The sequence below is a fragment of the Heterodontus francisci genome, chromosome 8 (genome assembly GCF_036365525.1).
Source record: "Heterodontus francisci isolate sHetFra1 chromosome 8, sHetFra1.hap1, whole genome shotgun sequence".
Classification (NCBI taxonomy): Eukaryota; Metazoa; Chordata; class Chondrichthyes; order Heterodontiformes; family Heterodontidae; genus Heterodontus; species Heterodontus francisci.
The window spans coordinates 49,140,048-49,156,971 of NC_090378.1; the positions used below are offsets into that span (position 1 = coordinate 49,140,048).

At 41.7% G+C, this 16,924-nt stretch overlaps 1 protein-coding gene across 3 annotated transcripts in view; it reads left to right on the forward strand.

Annotated features, from left to right (window-relative positions):
* LOC137372808 (fizzy-related protein homolog) overlaps positions 1 to 16,924 on the forward strand; it is a 58,316-nt gene that overhangs the window by 23,299 nt on the left and 18,093 nt on the right. For all 3 annotated transcript variants that reach the window (XM_068037103.1, XM_068037102.1, XM_068037101.1), the window contains 2 exons: positions 15,781 to 15,908; positions 16,461 to 16,543. In XM_068037103.1, the coding sequence (XP_067893204.1) occupies positions 15,781 to 15,908; positions 16,461 to 16,543 (211 nt within the window). The remainder of the gene's footprint in view (positions 1 to 15,780; positions 15,909 to 16,460; positions 16,544 to 16,924) is intronic.

Here is a 16,924-nt window from a genome sequence, read left to right on the forward strand (position 1 = left end):
AGGCGCAGACATGATGGGCTGAATGGCCTCCTTCTGTGCTGTAAGTTTTCTACGGTTCTGTCTTTGAAGCGGCGGTTTGGACACCCCACTGGTCGTCTAGCCCTGGCAACCTCATCGTGCAGTAAGTCCTCGGGTGCGCAACATTCTTCCATCCTGCGGATGTGTCTGATCCACCGAAGCCACCTCTGTTCGATTAGTGCCAACACACTTGGGAGCTCTGCTTTTGAGAGTACTGTCACATTTTTGATTTTTGTGCTGCCAGTATATACCCATAATGCACTGCAGACAGCAAAGATGTAAATTATTGAGCTGCTTTTCCTGGTAACTGTAAGTCGCTCATGTTTCACAGCCGTACAGCAAGGTGCTGAAAACAATTTCCTTTTAAACCATCATCAGTTTGGTCCGAAGGGTCAGCTTGGTGTTCCTTTCCAAGATGGCTCCTGGGCAGCCAGCTCCCTAGGGAGCTCCTCACTATTCATGTCTATCTGTGGCCATCTGCTGCCATCTGTTGATCTTTCTCTCCACTAAATCCTCTCTTCTGCTGTTTAAGTTCCCCTGATTCTAACAATGGGTGCATTTTTAGCCCATATTTGAAGTTAGTTTAAACGGCATCTGTCTGATGGTTCAAACCCCATCCCTGACCTTACCTTGTGAGATCTGATAAAGATCTGGATGTGGTTTCCTGGCTGCACTAGCAGGAGTAAAATCCAATAATTAAAACATAGACAAATATATTTCACGTATGTCACAGTTGTATTTTACTGTAGTTTTTTATGTAGTACTGGGGCAGTATTTCCTCCAGTTATAACATTATCTTTAGGAATGGGTTTATATATAGGACATAAAGGAGAGATTCTGCCTAGAGGGTTAACATTATCAGGAAGTGAGTTATTTAAATCTTGTCCCATTAATGCAGTTTGGTGACGCTGTTGTAGAGAACTTGACCCAATGTCGTTGCAAGCTTTGCCCGATTTTTACACTCATTCTAATCACTGTGACATTTTGCAGTAATCCAGATTTGCCAATGTGCATTGGATATGATGGTGGCCGCTGGTCTGCATAAGTGCAAAATGGCAGCAAAATTAATTTGTGTTTCTGTTATTCTCATGTCGTTACGCAGCTGTAACTCAACCAAATAAGATGACTGAAAAATTCTAGGGTTATGAACAGTGTACATAGAAAGAGGAAATACATACGAACATAGGAATTAGGAGCAGGAGTAGGCCATTCGGCCCCTTGAACCTGCTCCGCCTTTTGATAAGATCATGGCTGATCTGATTGTGGCCTCAACTCTATTTTCCTGTCTACCTGCTATAACCTTTGCCTCCCTTGTCAATCAAGAATCTATCTAACTCAGCCTTAAAAGTATTCAATGATCCTGCCTCCACTGCTTTCTGGGAAGAGAATTCCACAGTCTAATAACACTCAGAAATTTTTTTTTTCCTCATCTCCATCTTAAATGGGAGATCCCCTATTTGTAAACTGTGTCCCCCTAGTTCTAGTCTCTCCCACAAGGGGAAACATTCTTTCAGCATCCACCCTGTCAAGTCCCCTCAAGATCTTGTATGTTTCAATAAAATCACCTCTCATTCTTCTTCACTCCAATGGATACAGGCCCAATCTGTTCAACCTTTTTTCATAATATAACCCCTTCATCCCAGAAAGCAGTCAAGTGAACCTTCTCTGAACTGCTAATGCAATTATATCCTTTCTTAAGTAAGGAGACTAAAACTGTACACAGTACTCCAGATCTGGTCTCACCAATGCCCTGTACAACTGTAGCAAAACTTTCCTACTTTTTATATTCCATTCCCCTTGCAATAAATGACAACATTGTATTTGTTAATTGAGCTATCTGGCAAAGTGTCATCTATTTCAATATGCAGTCACTGTATATTGGACATCGACACTTACTGCCAGAAGGATGGATTCTTCAGGGAATGCACCTGCATTGCATTCTTCTCAACTTCTTTCACTGGTTCAGTTTGTCAAATGATGAGGTTCTTACAGTGGACTTGTTTCAGAGTTCATATTAGTCCAAGATTGAATAGAATAGAAAAGACTAACTTTAGGTTTAAAACCAATATTACATACTGCAACACTCTGCAATTTAGTCAATGTTAAAAGAAATCCATCTTCACTGCTTTCTATTAGAAGAAATCTGCCTCCATCTGAAAGCTAATTGACACATTGTCAGACACTGATAAAGGAATGTCTCTCATATTTACACTTCCTGATTAGAGAATTATAGAATGTTGCAATGCAGAAACAAGTCACTTGATGCAGCAAGGCCTCCACATGTATCACCCATTCTCATCCCCACTCCTGCTCAGTTCCTAAATCCTTTAATATTCAACATTTCATGCAACTGCCAAATTTTCTTTAAAGGTATTTTTGGACTTTTCCTGTTAATGATTTGTGGCAGAAAATTCCACATTCTGACCACTTTTTTTTTTTTGTAAAAACATTTTTCTAATTGCCTCTAATTATTTTCAAATGTTTTTTCTTCCCAGGGTGCCTCCTAACACAATGTTGTTCTGTTTATGAGCAGAAAGGGTTACCGTTGCATGAAAATGTGGCTGGTCTGTGGCCATAGCAACAGGATCGTGCACTTGAATGTCAATTACTATGGCAGCTCCTATGATTCCTTCATCCTGCAGTATGCCAGTGTTATTTTAAGGGCCGTAAAGGCTGCAGGGGTTGCTGATTGGGGCCCAGGAATATGCACTGCAGGCATGGTTGATGACATCCAAGGGCAAGACCTGACGAGAAGTATAAATTGGTGCATTATTCCACCATGAGGAGCTGAGCTCGCAGGAAGCATGAGCAGAGAATCAAAGTGACACTGTTGCAGCCTGTTTCTGGCCTGCACTCCTAATGAGCACACCACCGTGTTGGGAATACTGTATCACAAAGTTACCTATCCTAAGTATTTGTGGGTAGTCAATCTCACAATTAGAACATCTTTCCGCACATTTTCACTGACAGATTTGATAGGTTGCATCAGATTTGGTTGGATCCTCAGTGATTCAGGAGTCTGCTGCTCTGCCTCTTTTGAGATTTCAACAATTATGCAGTACATTTTGTTCTGTTTGTCCAAGTATGATCTTGGATACACTCCTTCCTTGATGATGCCATGGATGTTTGTGGTATAATATCTGCCCCGCTTTATCACCAAATTTCAGTGCTGGAAATGTTGTTCTTTTGTATGTTGTGCTATCTCTGGTTTACCAGTATTCAGTCATTCTTTGGTGGAAATTATTGACTCTTGTTTCCCCTTCCCATGAGTAATAAGTTGCACTCTAACAGAATATTGTGATAAACTCAGATGCACGTGTCCCTTTGCCCCATGACTAATCCGTGAGGTTTTTCTCAACCTATGGACTTTTCTACTGATCCATTTGGGTGGTCTAGACTTGAAGTTGTACAAGTTAAATCTCATTCTTTGGTAAATTTACCAGGCTCAATACTTCTAAACAGTGATTCATTGTAAATAAGGACTTTGCTAGGTATTCTGTCTAGTAAAAAGAATTCTTGAACAATTTATCACTGTTTTACTTGTATAGTGTGTCTGGTACACTGAGTATTAGTTAGTAACCATAAAGTAATCCCAACTTTCCGGTGTCACTGTTGTGTTTTTAAGGTTCCAATGATTCTGGTTGTCAGCTTGTCCTCTGTTTTAAGCAATGAACAATTTGCTATCAAATGACCTGAGTCCTATTTAATCTGGGATAACATATGACCTCATTTAACTGTTTTAAAATTTCTGCACACCCATATGATTTGAATAAAGATTTTTTTGGCAAAGATTCCCATGAAAATTCTAAGACACTGCTCAAAGAGCAGTGAATTCTTGTGGTATTCTGTCCTTAACCAACAAAATGAAAATAATATTTTAACTCATTCATCTCATTGCTGTTTATGGGACCTTGCTGTACTCAACATGTTTGCTATCATGACAGCACTGCATCATTTAATCAAATGTATGTGGTATCTTGGAATGTTTCTGATAGATGTGTTAAGAACTATATAATCTGTCCTTCCTTCCCTCCCTCCTTACAGTTGCAGCAAACTTGAATGTCCGAGGAGTATTTCTTTTGCGGCAATCGCTCATTTTCCCCCATTGCCCGCACTGATTTCACCTGTTCTTCAAATATCTTGAGCAGTTGTTGTCTTTGCCACATTTTATATTTTCCCAGAGCAGGAAAAATGTTCAGCAATGCTGCTGCATTCTATATCATTTTCTCTTCTCTCCTTTAGCTTTGACCAATTGTTTTCAGGTTTCTCATTAGATAATTATCTCTTGACTACAGGCTGGTTTCACTTTCACTCCTGCACATCTCTTTAGCTTGTTCTTTTAGGGCTTTGGGAACACTAAATATTTGTACTGCTGTCTAATGTCATATTTTCCTCTCTGAGCACCCTTTCTTTGAGAAAGTTATCTATTGTCCCAGAAATTATTCTGCCCATTATTAGTGATTCTCCACATTCACCTGATTTGTATCTTATTGTTGAGTCCACCAAACTGATCAGTAATTTCTCCCCTTTGCTGCATGGTAATGAAAAATCTATGCTTTAATGACCCAGATTTTGCAGTCAGCTTGAAGTTTGGCGGGTGGGAGTGGGGGGGGGGGGGGGGGGTGGCGGAGAGAGGAGAAGGGCAAAGCTGCCCACAAAGGTTTAGTGGTCATGGATTTCTTCTATTCCAACGTGAGTTTGAATTTGGTGCCATCTATAAGTGGTCAGTGGCATCCAGCTGATCGGCCAATCAGACTGACGAATTCTCAGACAGCAAAGCAGGAAGTAAAAAGCAGTGAATATAATTCACTTTTTTAATCAATGCACAGAGTGAAATAAAGATTGGAACATACACATAGGATTATGGTCAAAGCTGAAATATCATAAACTTTCAAGAAATAAAATAACATTTTTTGAAAAAAAAAACACACAATTTTCCACTGTTCTGGGGAGATTGTGACTCCACATTCAAGTTTTCCAGGGCCTAAGAGATTGTTCAGCACACTGTTTAAAAACTCAGTTATAACACTTTCAATATTTTCTGCAGTGAGAATAGTGTGTAAAAAGTTGATCATATTAGTTCAGAGATTCAATGTTGATTGCATCTGTGAAGACTGCAACAGCTCACTCTTTGAAGGAGCAGCGTATCACTGATAGCAACTTCCAGATTTCTGTGTTTAACTGTGCATGTGCAAATGCCAGAAGTTGCTGTCAGTTTGACACAGTAATGACGCGAGTGCTGTCAATTTCACTGTCGTTACAACCGCAAATTCCAGGCCAGTATGTTACAAAAGTCACCCAGTTTGGATGAGGTGAATCTAGATTGCTGAGGGAAGTAAGGGTGGGAATTTTGGATGCTGTGATCACAGTCTTCCAGTCCTCCAATAGATGTGGCAATGGTGCCAGAGAACTGGAGGTTTTCTAATGTTACACCCCTGTTATAAATGGTTAATGGAATAAACTTGGCAATTACAGTACAATTAGCCTAACTGTGGTGAAGAAATTTCTAAAGCCATTAACCTGGGGAAAAAGATGGGATAATAAATGTAAGCCAGCATGGATTTGTTAAAGACAAATTGTGTTTGACAAACTTTAAGATTAATGTCCTTGATAAAATTATGGAGAGGGTTGATGGTGTGTATATGGACTTTCAGAAGATGCTTGATAAAGTGCACATTATAGACTTGGGAGCAAAATTGAAACCCATGGAATTAAAGGGGCATTGGCAGCATAGATATAAAATTGACTAAGGGACAGAAAGCACAGAGAAGTGTGAATGGTTGGTTGGTTGTTTTTCAGACTAGATGGAAGTCTGCAGTGCTGTTCCCAGGGGCTGAATTTTACATTAGGCGGACAAGAATTCGCCACCGACGTGAAAGTTGGTGGCGAACCTGCTTCCGCCTAGCCCGGGGATCCGCCCTGTATTTTACGGGTTCCCGGGCTTTAATTGTCCCGATGCGGGACTTCCACCCACTTGAGGGAGGAGGTCCCGCCTCTGAGCTGCCGGCCAATCAGCAGACCGGCAGCTCTTAGTCCCAGAAGCGCCAACGGGAGTGGTGGCCACTGCTGGGACTGCTGCCCAGCCAGCACCAAGGAGCCTGGAGGGAAGGTAAGTTAAGGATGCCTCACCAGGAGGATTGGTCCTTCCCTGGTGAGGCTGGAGTGGTCGTTTGGGGGGTGGGGGCAGCCCATAATCGGGCATCCTGTGCCCGATTGCCATGGCACCCCCCCCCCCCCCCCAGGCGCTGAAAGGCCGGCAGCTATTGCTGGGTGGCCTTTCACATCCCCAGCATGCCTGCTTGCCACGGATAAAATACCCGTGGAGGCGGGTGAGGATCCTTAAGTGGCCTTGATTGGCGTTGGGCAGGTGGGCCATTCCCCCCACCTGACGCCGTAAACTTGGCCAGAGGTGGAAGCGGGGCAGGTAGGCCTCCCGGAGCCTCCTGCTCAAATTTACACCGCCCCCAAGCCGCCATCCGACCCACCGGGGCGGCTTAAAATTCAGCCCCAGGAGTCAGTATTGGGACCACTGCTCTTTTTGAATCGGCATACAAGGCATAATTTCAAAGTTTGGAGATGACGCCTAACTCAGAATGTAGTAAACAATGAGGAGGATAGTAACAGATGTCAGGAGGACATAGACTGGTGAAATGGGCAGACGGATGACAGGTGAAACTTAACAGAAGTGTGAAGCGATTCACTTTGGTAGGAAGAATGGGGAGAGGCAATATATCTAAATGGTATAATCTTCTTTAAGATACAGGAACAGAGACGTGGGGGTGTATGGACACAAGTCTTTGAAGGTGGTGGGACATGTTGAGTAGGTTGTTAGAAAGACATGGGCTCCTTGGCTAAATTAATAGAGGAATAAAGTATGAAAGCAAGGAAGTTATGCCAAACTTTCCTAAAACACTGGTTAGGCCCTAGCTGGAGTATTGTGGCCAATTCAGGGTACCACATTCTAGGAAGGATAGCAAGACCTTGTGGAGGATCTAAAGGAAATTTACTAGAATGGTACCAGGAATGAAAGAAAAAACAGTGCTGGAAATACTCAGCAGGTCAGGCAGCAATTGTGGAGAGAAGCAGAGTTGACGTTTCAGGTCCGTGACCTTTGATCAGAACTGACCTGATGAAAGGTCACTGACCTGAAACATTAACTCTGCATCTCTCTCCACAGATGCTGCCGGACCTGCTGAGTATTTCCAGCACTTTCTGTTTGTATTTCAGATTTCCAGCATCCGCAATATTTTGCTTTTATTACCAGGAATGAAAGACTTCATTTATGTGGAGAGATTAGAGTAATTGGGTATTCTGCTTAGACTAGTGATGGTTGTGGGGAGATTTAATAGAGGCCTTCACAATCTTGAAGGGTTTTGATTAAGTAAATAAGGAGAAACTGGCAGAAATGTCGATGATCAGAGGGCACAGACTTAAGGTGATTGACAAATGTACCAGTGGTGACATGCAGAAACATTGGGCTGAATTTCATCAAAGCACAGGTTGTCCCACTACGGGGACTGAAACTGGGTCCCGAGCCCACATGAACAGGCAGTGGGAACTGGTCAGCATTTTAGCAGCAGCTGCCATCATCCAGTTAAGGATAGCAGCCCGCCTCTCAGAGCTGCCTGCCCAGAGGGCTGGTAGCTTAGCAACACCACTGATGGAGGCACCAGCAAAGGCCAAGTAAGTTTTGTTTTTTTTTTAATTTAATGTACCGGGGCCAAGCAGGCAGGCCCTGGTGATGAAAGGGGTGAACCCTGCAGGGATGCCATCAGATCTGTGGACAATGAATTTTCCTGCACCCACTCTTCCCCTGGAAACCCACTTGGACGCTAGTGGTCTCTCCCTATGCTGGTAAAATGCTTGTGGGGGCGGGTGGGAATTGGCCATTAATTGGGCACCCACCTATGGTCGGCGGGTGGCTGCACTGCTGAGGTTCCTGCTGCTGAGAAAATCTCATGACAGCGAGGAGATATCAGGCTTCACTTCCAATGCCTTTCGCTAATATTTTACGAGGCCTCTCGCCTCCCAGACCATCTCCAGATTCAACCTTTTTTCTTTCACAGCAAATTATGATCTGGAATGCCTTGCCTAATGGTGGTGGAAGCAGATTCAATAATAACTTTCAAATGGAAATTGTATAATACTTAAAAGTATTAATATTTGCAGGGCTATGAGGAAAGAGCAGGACAGTGGGACTAATTGGATTGCTGTTTCAAATTACTGTCACAAGCACGATGGGCTGAATAGCCTCCATCTGTGCTGTATCATGCCTTGATTGTATTGTTCAAAGATACTCATTACTACATCAGATCTTCTCCCTCAAAATTGAAATTATTCTAAACGTTAAGTGATTCTTTCCTAATAACGTAGAAAAATGAACAGTTCTGTCTTTTGGCCTTTCACATCTGCTCAGATAGATGCTACAAACAATTGAAACAATTTTCAGCACTCTATTTGACAGGTTTTTTTTACAAGACTTCAGTGGGCTAGTGATTGCGACTTCCTTGATCTATACCCTTGCTGCATGAGGTTTCCAGTTTCTTTTCCTTACTATGATTATTTGCTCTTGGTGTTCTTTCCCTATATCTGCAAGAAAGTCATGTAAGTTTTTTTTTCTGACTTTGAGTTTGCTTCAGGCTTCTTTGCAATTCAACACTGAATAAAAAGGCTTAACTTTATTAACGTTGCCTCTTTCTGCTTTCGACATTTAGGTGGAAATCTATCTTCAGTGTTCTCTGGATAGAGAAGTTTGCCTAAATCTATTTAGCTAATTGATAGGACATTAAATATTAACATTAGGAAATGCTTCTAACTTATACACTCAATGAGATTGAACATTGACAGTTCTCTCTTTTGGGCCTCCTTATCTCGAGAGACAATGGATACGCGCCTGGAGGTGGTCAGTGGTTTGTGAAGCAGCGCCTGGAGTGGCTATAAAGGCCAATTCTGGAGTGACAGGCTCTTCCACAGGTGCTGCAGAGAAATTTGTTTGTTGGGGCTGTTGCACAGTTGGCTCTCCCCTTGCGACAGTTAAGGATCGTTTATAAGTTTTCATACTATATTATTATGCAAATGACCCATTGATGTATCTGCAAGCCATCATTGTCAAATTTGAACATATTCCTGAATTGCACCTCAGTACCTGCTTTTCCAAGCATCTTTCTGGGCAACCTTTTTTGTGTGCACTATTGCATTAAGAACTAATCAGGACACAGTCAAGGTTATATGTTGGAGCCCCCCCTCCTTTGAATTGCACTGAAAATTAAGACTTTGGGTGTCACATGTCAGAATTGTTTAACCGTTTTGCCTTAGAAAGGATTTGGAAATAAGTTACATTTAAGCGCTGTGTTTCAAAATTCTTGTTGCAGCCACATACTGAAAGTGTTTATTTGTTAATGAGGCAGGTATTAAAGATGTGTATCAAAACTAGACAGACTAGTTTGTGGAACATTGGTGCTGAGAGACAGTAAGAACCTGTTGCCTCATCCCAGACAAATTGGGTCATTAAATCAGGATGGTCTAATTAACTTTGAGAACAGAAGATGTTTTCTAGGTGCCCACACCCCAGCGGGTAAGAGGGGGAAATAAGGGTGCTAATCTGATTCATTGACAGGCTGATGGGTGAATCTTTGGATGAGGAAGTAGTTGGGGGGTGGGGGGGGGGGGTGCACGGTGGAAACAACCTTCTAACTTCCTGTGAATGTAGGTGAAGTGGGGGTGGGGAGATAGAACACCAGGGAGCATGTAAAGTCAATTAGTCTAGCTAAGTCTCATAAGGGAGCATGGCCTGGCTCACCTTAAACTCAATGCTGGGCAGAACCAGAAGGCTGACCAGGAATAGTTGAATTTGTTATTAGGGATAGTGTGGTCTATGTTTGCTTCTTTTTCATGAGGATAGATTTGAAGTCATTTGTCTTAAGATAAGCTTTGATTAGGACTGTAGCTTTTGTTCTGTGTGTTCACTTGCTGCCTGTGAGGTAAAGCAATGTAACTGATCGTAACAATTGATACAAAGGTCAGATACTATCGAGGCGGGAGGAGTGCACTGTTAATTCATTCCCACTTCTCCACGGGTCACAGCATATCAATAAATTTTTTCCATTTACCGAAGAGCTGCCAATTAGATACTATATTTGTGCCCAGAATAAAGCACACCAACCAGGTTACTTTAATCAACCAAAAATTAACTATTTAGTATAAGTTTTAACCAATAATTAAGTAAATCTATATACAAAAAGATTTTAAAACTCTTTATTTTCCCTAGCCCTCCTGCACACACATGTACATCCAAAAACCAGTTAATGGGGGGGGGGGAATTTTGATTTACACTTGTTTTATAGGAATAAAGGAATAATAAAATAATTTAGTTTGTTGCATTCTGGTCGGAAGTTCTTTGGTTTGGTGAGGTGTCCCAGAGTTGAATAGTTGGATGCCACTCGAAGTCTTTCCAGGCGAGGTTGTTCAACAATCTGTGATGGATAGGCGTTCATTGAAATTCAACTGCAGCAGGCTTCACATAAGGTCTTCCATCAGGGGTGTAGCAACAGGTCTGCTTCGTTCTGATAGCAGTAGACGATATCTTCAGATTTCAGGATTCTTAAAACAGGAAGCAACAGGAGCCACACTTGATGCAGGGATTCTTCAGAGACAGGAGGCAATAGGAATCTGCCACCTTTTGAAATACAGGGTTTCTTCTCAAGAGTTGCAGGATTCCTTTATAGAGAGAGGTGACACTTTTTTTTCTGGGTCTTCCTCTCTGATCTCCAGGCCGGTCAAAATCAAGTTTCAAATGCCTGCTTTTTGTCCAACTCACTTTTTTTTAAAAGGTCCAAAGTGAAACCAAAACCTTCCTAAGCAGGTCACATGTCATCCACGGTGACCGCATCTGTAGCAAGTGTTGGCTGCTCAAAGAACTTCAGCTCCGAGTTGATGAGCTGGAGTCCGAGCTGTGGACACTGCGACACATCAGGGAGGGGGAGAGTTACCTGAACACTGTTTCAGGAGACAGTCACATCCCTTAGATTAATTGCATCCAATCTGGACCGTGATCAGGGATAGGAGGGTGTGACTGTGAGTGAGGCAGTTATGGGGATCCAGAAATTAGCTTTGGAGGAACCTCAGCCGGTGCCTTTATCCAATAGGTACGAGGTTCTTGCTCCCGGTCTGGACGAGGGCACAGACTGCAGGGAAGATGAGCGAACTGACCACAGCACTGTGGTTGAGTGTCATTCAAGTGAGGGGAGAAAAGAGAAATGTAGTTGTAGTAGGGGATAGCATAGTTAGAGGAATAGATACTGTTCTCTGCAGCAAAGATAGAGAATCCCGAAGGCTGTGTTGCCTACCTGGTGCCAAGGTTAAGGACATCTCTTCTGGGCTGGAGAGGAACTTGCAGTGGGAGGGAAAAGATCCAGTTGTTGTGGTCCATGTAGGTACCAACGACATAGGTAGGCCTAGGAAAGAGGTTCTGCTGAGGGACTATGAGCAGCTCGGGGCCAAATTAAAAAAACAGAACCACAAAGGTAGTAATCTCCAGATTACTACCTGAGCCATGTGCTATTTGGCATAGGGTAAATAAGATTAGAGAAGTAAATGTGTGGCTCAAAGATTGGTGTGGGAGAAATGGGTTACGATTAATGGGACACTGGCACCAGTACTGGGGAAAGAGAGAGCTGTTCTGTTGGGATGGGCTTCACTTGAACCATGCTGGGACCAGTGTCCTGGCGAATCGTATAACTAGGGTTGTAGATAAGGCTTTAAATTAAATAGTGGGGGGGAGGGGTCAATTGAAGGGAAGTTTAATAAGTCGAAAAGTAATGAGAGAGCAGAGGTGCAGCGTAGTGAAGGAGCATACATTAATCAGAGAGTGACAGGAAGGGGCAGAGAATACAAGCTGAGGATTACAGCAGAAATTAGAACCAGAGTAGGTAAAAATGGTAAAAAGTCAAAGCTTAAGGCTCTATCTGAATGCACGTAGCATTTGTAGCAAGATAGATGAGCTGACAGCACAGATAGCTATCAAATCATTCATTTATTTCTATCACTGAGACGTGGTTGCAGGATGACCAAGACTGGAATCTAAATGTTCAAGGATATTCAACGTTCTGGAAGAATAGGCAGAAAGGAAAAGGAGGTGGGGTTGATTTGCTTTCAAAGGAAGGCATCAATGCAGTTGTGAGTAATGATATAAGTGTAATAGATCGTGATGTAGAATCAGTTTGGGTGGAAATAAGAATCGCAAGGGAAAGAAATCACGGGTGGGAGTGGTCTATAGGCCCCTGCAGAATAGCCTCTCTGTAGGACAAGATATAAATCAGGAAATAATGGAGGTGTGTAAGAAGGGCACTGCAATTATCATGGGTGATTTTAATCTGCATATAGACTGGACAAATCAAATTGGCAAGGGTAGCATGGAAGATGAATTTGTAGAGTGCCTCAGGGATCGTTACTTAGAGCAATATGTCGCAGAACCTACCAGGGAACAGGCAATTTTAGATTTGGTATTGTGTAACGAGGTAGGATTAATAAGAGATCTCTTAGTTAAGGATCCTTTAGGGAAAAGCGATCATAACATGGTAGAATTTCAAATTCAGTTTGAGTGTGAGCAACTCTGGTCTCGAACCAGTGTCTTCAACTTAAACAAGGGCAATTACAGAGGTATGAAGAAAGAGTTGTCTAAAGCGGGCTGGGAAAATAGACTACAGGGGAAGTCAGTGGATGAGCAGTGGCAGACTTTTAAGCAGATATTTCATAACCCTCAGCAAACATTTATTCTGGTCAGAAGGAAGGACTCGAAGAGAGCCCGTGGATAACAAAGGAAGTTAAGGAGAGTATCAAATCAAAAGCAAAGGCTTACAATGCGGCGAAAATGAGTGGTAGGCCAGAGGATTGGCAAGTTATTGGAAACCAGCAGCAGATGACTAAAAAATTAATAGAGGGAGAAAACTGAGAGTAAATTGGTAAGAAGTATAAAAACAAACAGTAAGAGCTTCTATGGGTATATTAAAAGAAATGGCAGATAATTTGAACCAATATTTTGCATCAGTCTTCACGGTGGAGGACACTATAAACATCCCAACAATAATAGTTGCGCAAGGTATTAATGGGAGGGAGGAACTTGTAACAATCACTATCACAAGGGAAAAGGTGCTGGACAAACTGATGGGACTAAAGGCAGACAAGTTGCCAGGACCTGATGGCCTGCATCCAAGGGTTTTAAAAGAAGTGGCTGCAGAGATAGTGGAGGTATTGGTCATAATATACCAAAACTCACTGGATTCCGGTAGGGTAGCAGGAGGGAAACAGAAAGCAGGAAACTATAGACCTGTCAGCCTAACATCTGTCATTGGGAAAATACTTGAGTCAATTATTAAGGAAGAAATAACAGGACATTTAGAAAAACATAATGCAATCAAACAGAGTCAACGTGGTTTTACGAAAGGGAAATCATGTTTGACAAATTTGTCAGAGTTCTTTGAGGATATAACAAGCAGAGTGGATAAAGGTGAACCAGTAGATGATGTGTATTTGGATTTTCAGAAGGCGTTTGATAAGGTGCCACATAAAAGGTTATTTCACAAAATAAGAGCTCAGGGTATTGGGGGTAATGTGTTGGCATGGATTGAGGATTGGCTAACACACAGAAGGCAGAGAATCCGGATCAATGGGTCTGTTTCAGGTTGGAAAGCCGTAACTAGTGGGGTGCCACAAGGATCGGTCCTAGGGCATCAGCTATTTGCTATCAACATTAATGACTTAGAGGAAGGGACAGAGTGTAGTGTATTCAAATTTGCTGACGATAAAAAAAAAAAATAGGTGGGAAGGCATGTTGTGATGAGGACACAAAGAATCTGTAAAGGGCTATAGATAGGTTAAGTGAGTGGGCAAAAACTTGGCAGATGGTGTTCAATGTGGGAAAGTGTGAGATCATCCACTTCAGTAGGAAAAATAAAAAGGCAGATTACTTAGATGGAGAAAGACTACAAAATACTGCAGTACAGAGGGATCTGGATGTTCTTGTACATGAAACACAAAAGGTTAGCATGCAGGTGCAGCAAGTAATTAGGAAGGCAAATGGAATTTTGGCCTTTATTGCTAGGGGGTTAGAGTTTAGAAATAGGGAAGTCTTGTTACAACTGTGCAGGGTGTTGGTGAGGCCACACCTGGGGTACTGCATACAGTTTTGGTCCCCATATTTAAAGAAGGATATACTAGCATTGGAGGCAGTTCAGAAAAGGTTCACTAGGCTGATTCCTGGGATGAAGGGACTGTCTTATCAAGAACGGCTAAACAGGTTAGGCCTTTATTCATTGGAGTTCAGAAGAATGAGAGGTGATCTTCTAGAAACATAAGATTTTAAGGGGGCTCAACAGGGTAGATGTTGAGAAGATGTTCCCATTAGTGGGGGAATCTCAAACTAGGGGACATAATTACAGAATAAGGGGGCACACATTTAAAACTGAGATGCGAAGGAATTTCTTCTCTCAGAGGGTGGTGAATCTCTGGAATTCTCTGCCTCGAGTTGTGGAGGCTAGGTCACTAAATGTATTTAAGGAGGAGGTAGATAGATTTTTGAAATCTTGGAGAGTCGAGAGTTACTCGGAGCAGGCCCGAAAGTGGAGTTGAGGCCTGGGACAGATCAGCCATGATCCTATTGAATGGTGGGGCAGGCTTGAGGGGCTGAATGGCCTACCCCTGCCCCTATTTCTTATGTCCAGACATAGCGTGTCTCTTATCATTCAAAGAGTAGCTCTGAGGAGGTCAAACCCATTGCTGGTTTTCTTGAAATGACAGGCTTTCTTGTCCTTGTTTACAACTTCAGCTTTTTGCAGGTGTCTCAATGTCCACTGAAAAATTCTTTTCAGTTTTTAAAAACACACAATAATTTTTAATGCAAAACAAAGCCTTGTAACACAGCAAAGTTGCATCCTGACCCATGCTGTTATATAGAATCACTGAACTTAAAAAGATATCCAAAATGGATTCAGAATTTGGAACAATGGGCCTGCCTGAGACTTTTCACAAAGTATTATGGCTGGAATCTGGAGCAGCAGTGTGCTACATTGAGGCTTTCTAAACTGATGCTAAAAACTCATTTATTTTCTTGTTTCTCTGAGGTTGCTGAGACAACGAAACATAAATCATTATGTGATTTATTAATCGGGCTATTATAATAAGTGGTAACATCTGTATTACTTCTTGTACAATGGTATTCCTGAAACTTGTATAAGCCACTATTTTTAATTTGAAACTCTGCTCAAAAGTATTGTGATTACAGCAGATGTATCGACCCCTATGGTGCTCTGTTTCCTCTTACGACTATTTATCCTCTTAAAGGGCTAAATGACCTGGCAATGATTCAAAGAGCAAGATGACTTTTGAAACATTGTCTTGCAGCAGTTTTCGATTACTCTGATTTGTAGACAGTAAGCTATGAGGAGGGGAGTTTACCAGACTTGCTAATACTCCTACTTAAAATTGAATCTCCAGCCTGGAGTAGAACTTTTAATCTTGCTACCAGTCAGAAAGATTGTTGAATTCAAGCTGTATTTTGAGTTTATGTCCACTGAGAAGATATAGAGTACAGAGCTTCTTCTAGTTGTAGCATTTAGCTGTTGGAGGAGAGATCATCCATTGCATTAAGATGTAGATTTCAAGTGGTGAATGAGTTAAAATGATGATCGGAATGAATGTGTTGCTTATCGCCAAGGTAACAATGAGATAGTTATGTTGTAGTAATAGAGTTTTCCTGTCCAATGACAGATGGTGTAGCATATGCTGCCTTGCTGAAGAATGAGCTACTGGGAGCGGGCATTGAAAAAGTGAGTGATCCTCAGACTGAAGATCGGAGATTCCAGATGCCAATGCAGGAGTGCCGGAATCTATTCAGAGTAAGTATCCAGTATGAACAAACTGTCCAATAATGTAGTTGTTTATAGACTAACTGAATTGGCTCGTTTTGCCTATAGTCAGCCACTCGTCTCCCCGGCTGTTCCCATGTCCTATGCACTATGCAAAGTGTTTTCCTGAGTTGTATCACCAACTTAACTATAGTAAAATAAGAGTAGAATTGGGAGGGCTGGCACTGCTTCCTTGGGAGTCAACATGTAGTTCAGTTCTCAAGTGGTAAGTTTTTGCTTGTCTTTCAAACAACCAAAAATTTATACTATTGATTTGTATTGACTATTGACTATACTATTTGTATAAACTATTGACTGCTAAAGATCAGTGTCACCAAAGGCAGTGGTCAGATTGTTTTAATTTTTTATTAATAGCCGATTAGCAAAGGTTCATCATTAACATAGTACAAAGCTAACATTCCATTGTAATAAACCTGTCGTGTACAATGATTACATTCCTCTTCACTTGAGTGCTGTTGACTGTGGCAAAATGCAGCTTTAATTCCACATTTCAATCTAGCTTGTGTGTTGTCTTGTTTGCAGTATGCCTTGCTCACAAAGAGGTCTACTATTGAAAGTGGCAATGAGATTTCTCCATATTCATTGTCTCCCGTCAGCAATAAAAGGTAACTTGTCTCACTCGGTTAAGTGCCATTATTGACTTTGTTTAAAAATTATCTTTTTTTTAAAAAAAAAGAAAAAAGCATGGAAGTTATAAATTAACTTTAGGAAGGAATGGTATGTGTGCTCATCAACTGACCTCTGCTCTTTCATGTTTCCACTACTTGTTTAAAAAAAAATTTACATTTTTTGGTGGATTCCCTTTTTATGAAGGGGGCACTCAAAGTTCACTTTAATGGTGAAAAATTAAATTAATGGATTAGGGAATTTAATTTTTTTAACTTTTGCTTCAAGCATGAACCATTATAACATAATTATGGCTGTAGGAGAATATTAATCTTTTGCAGATGAAGACCGGCCTTATTTAGGCTACTTGAACTCATTCT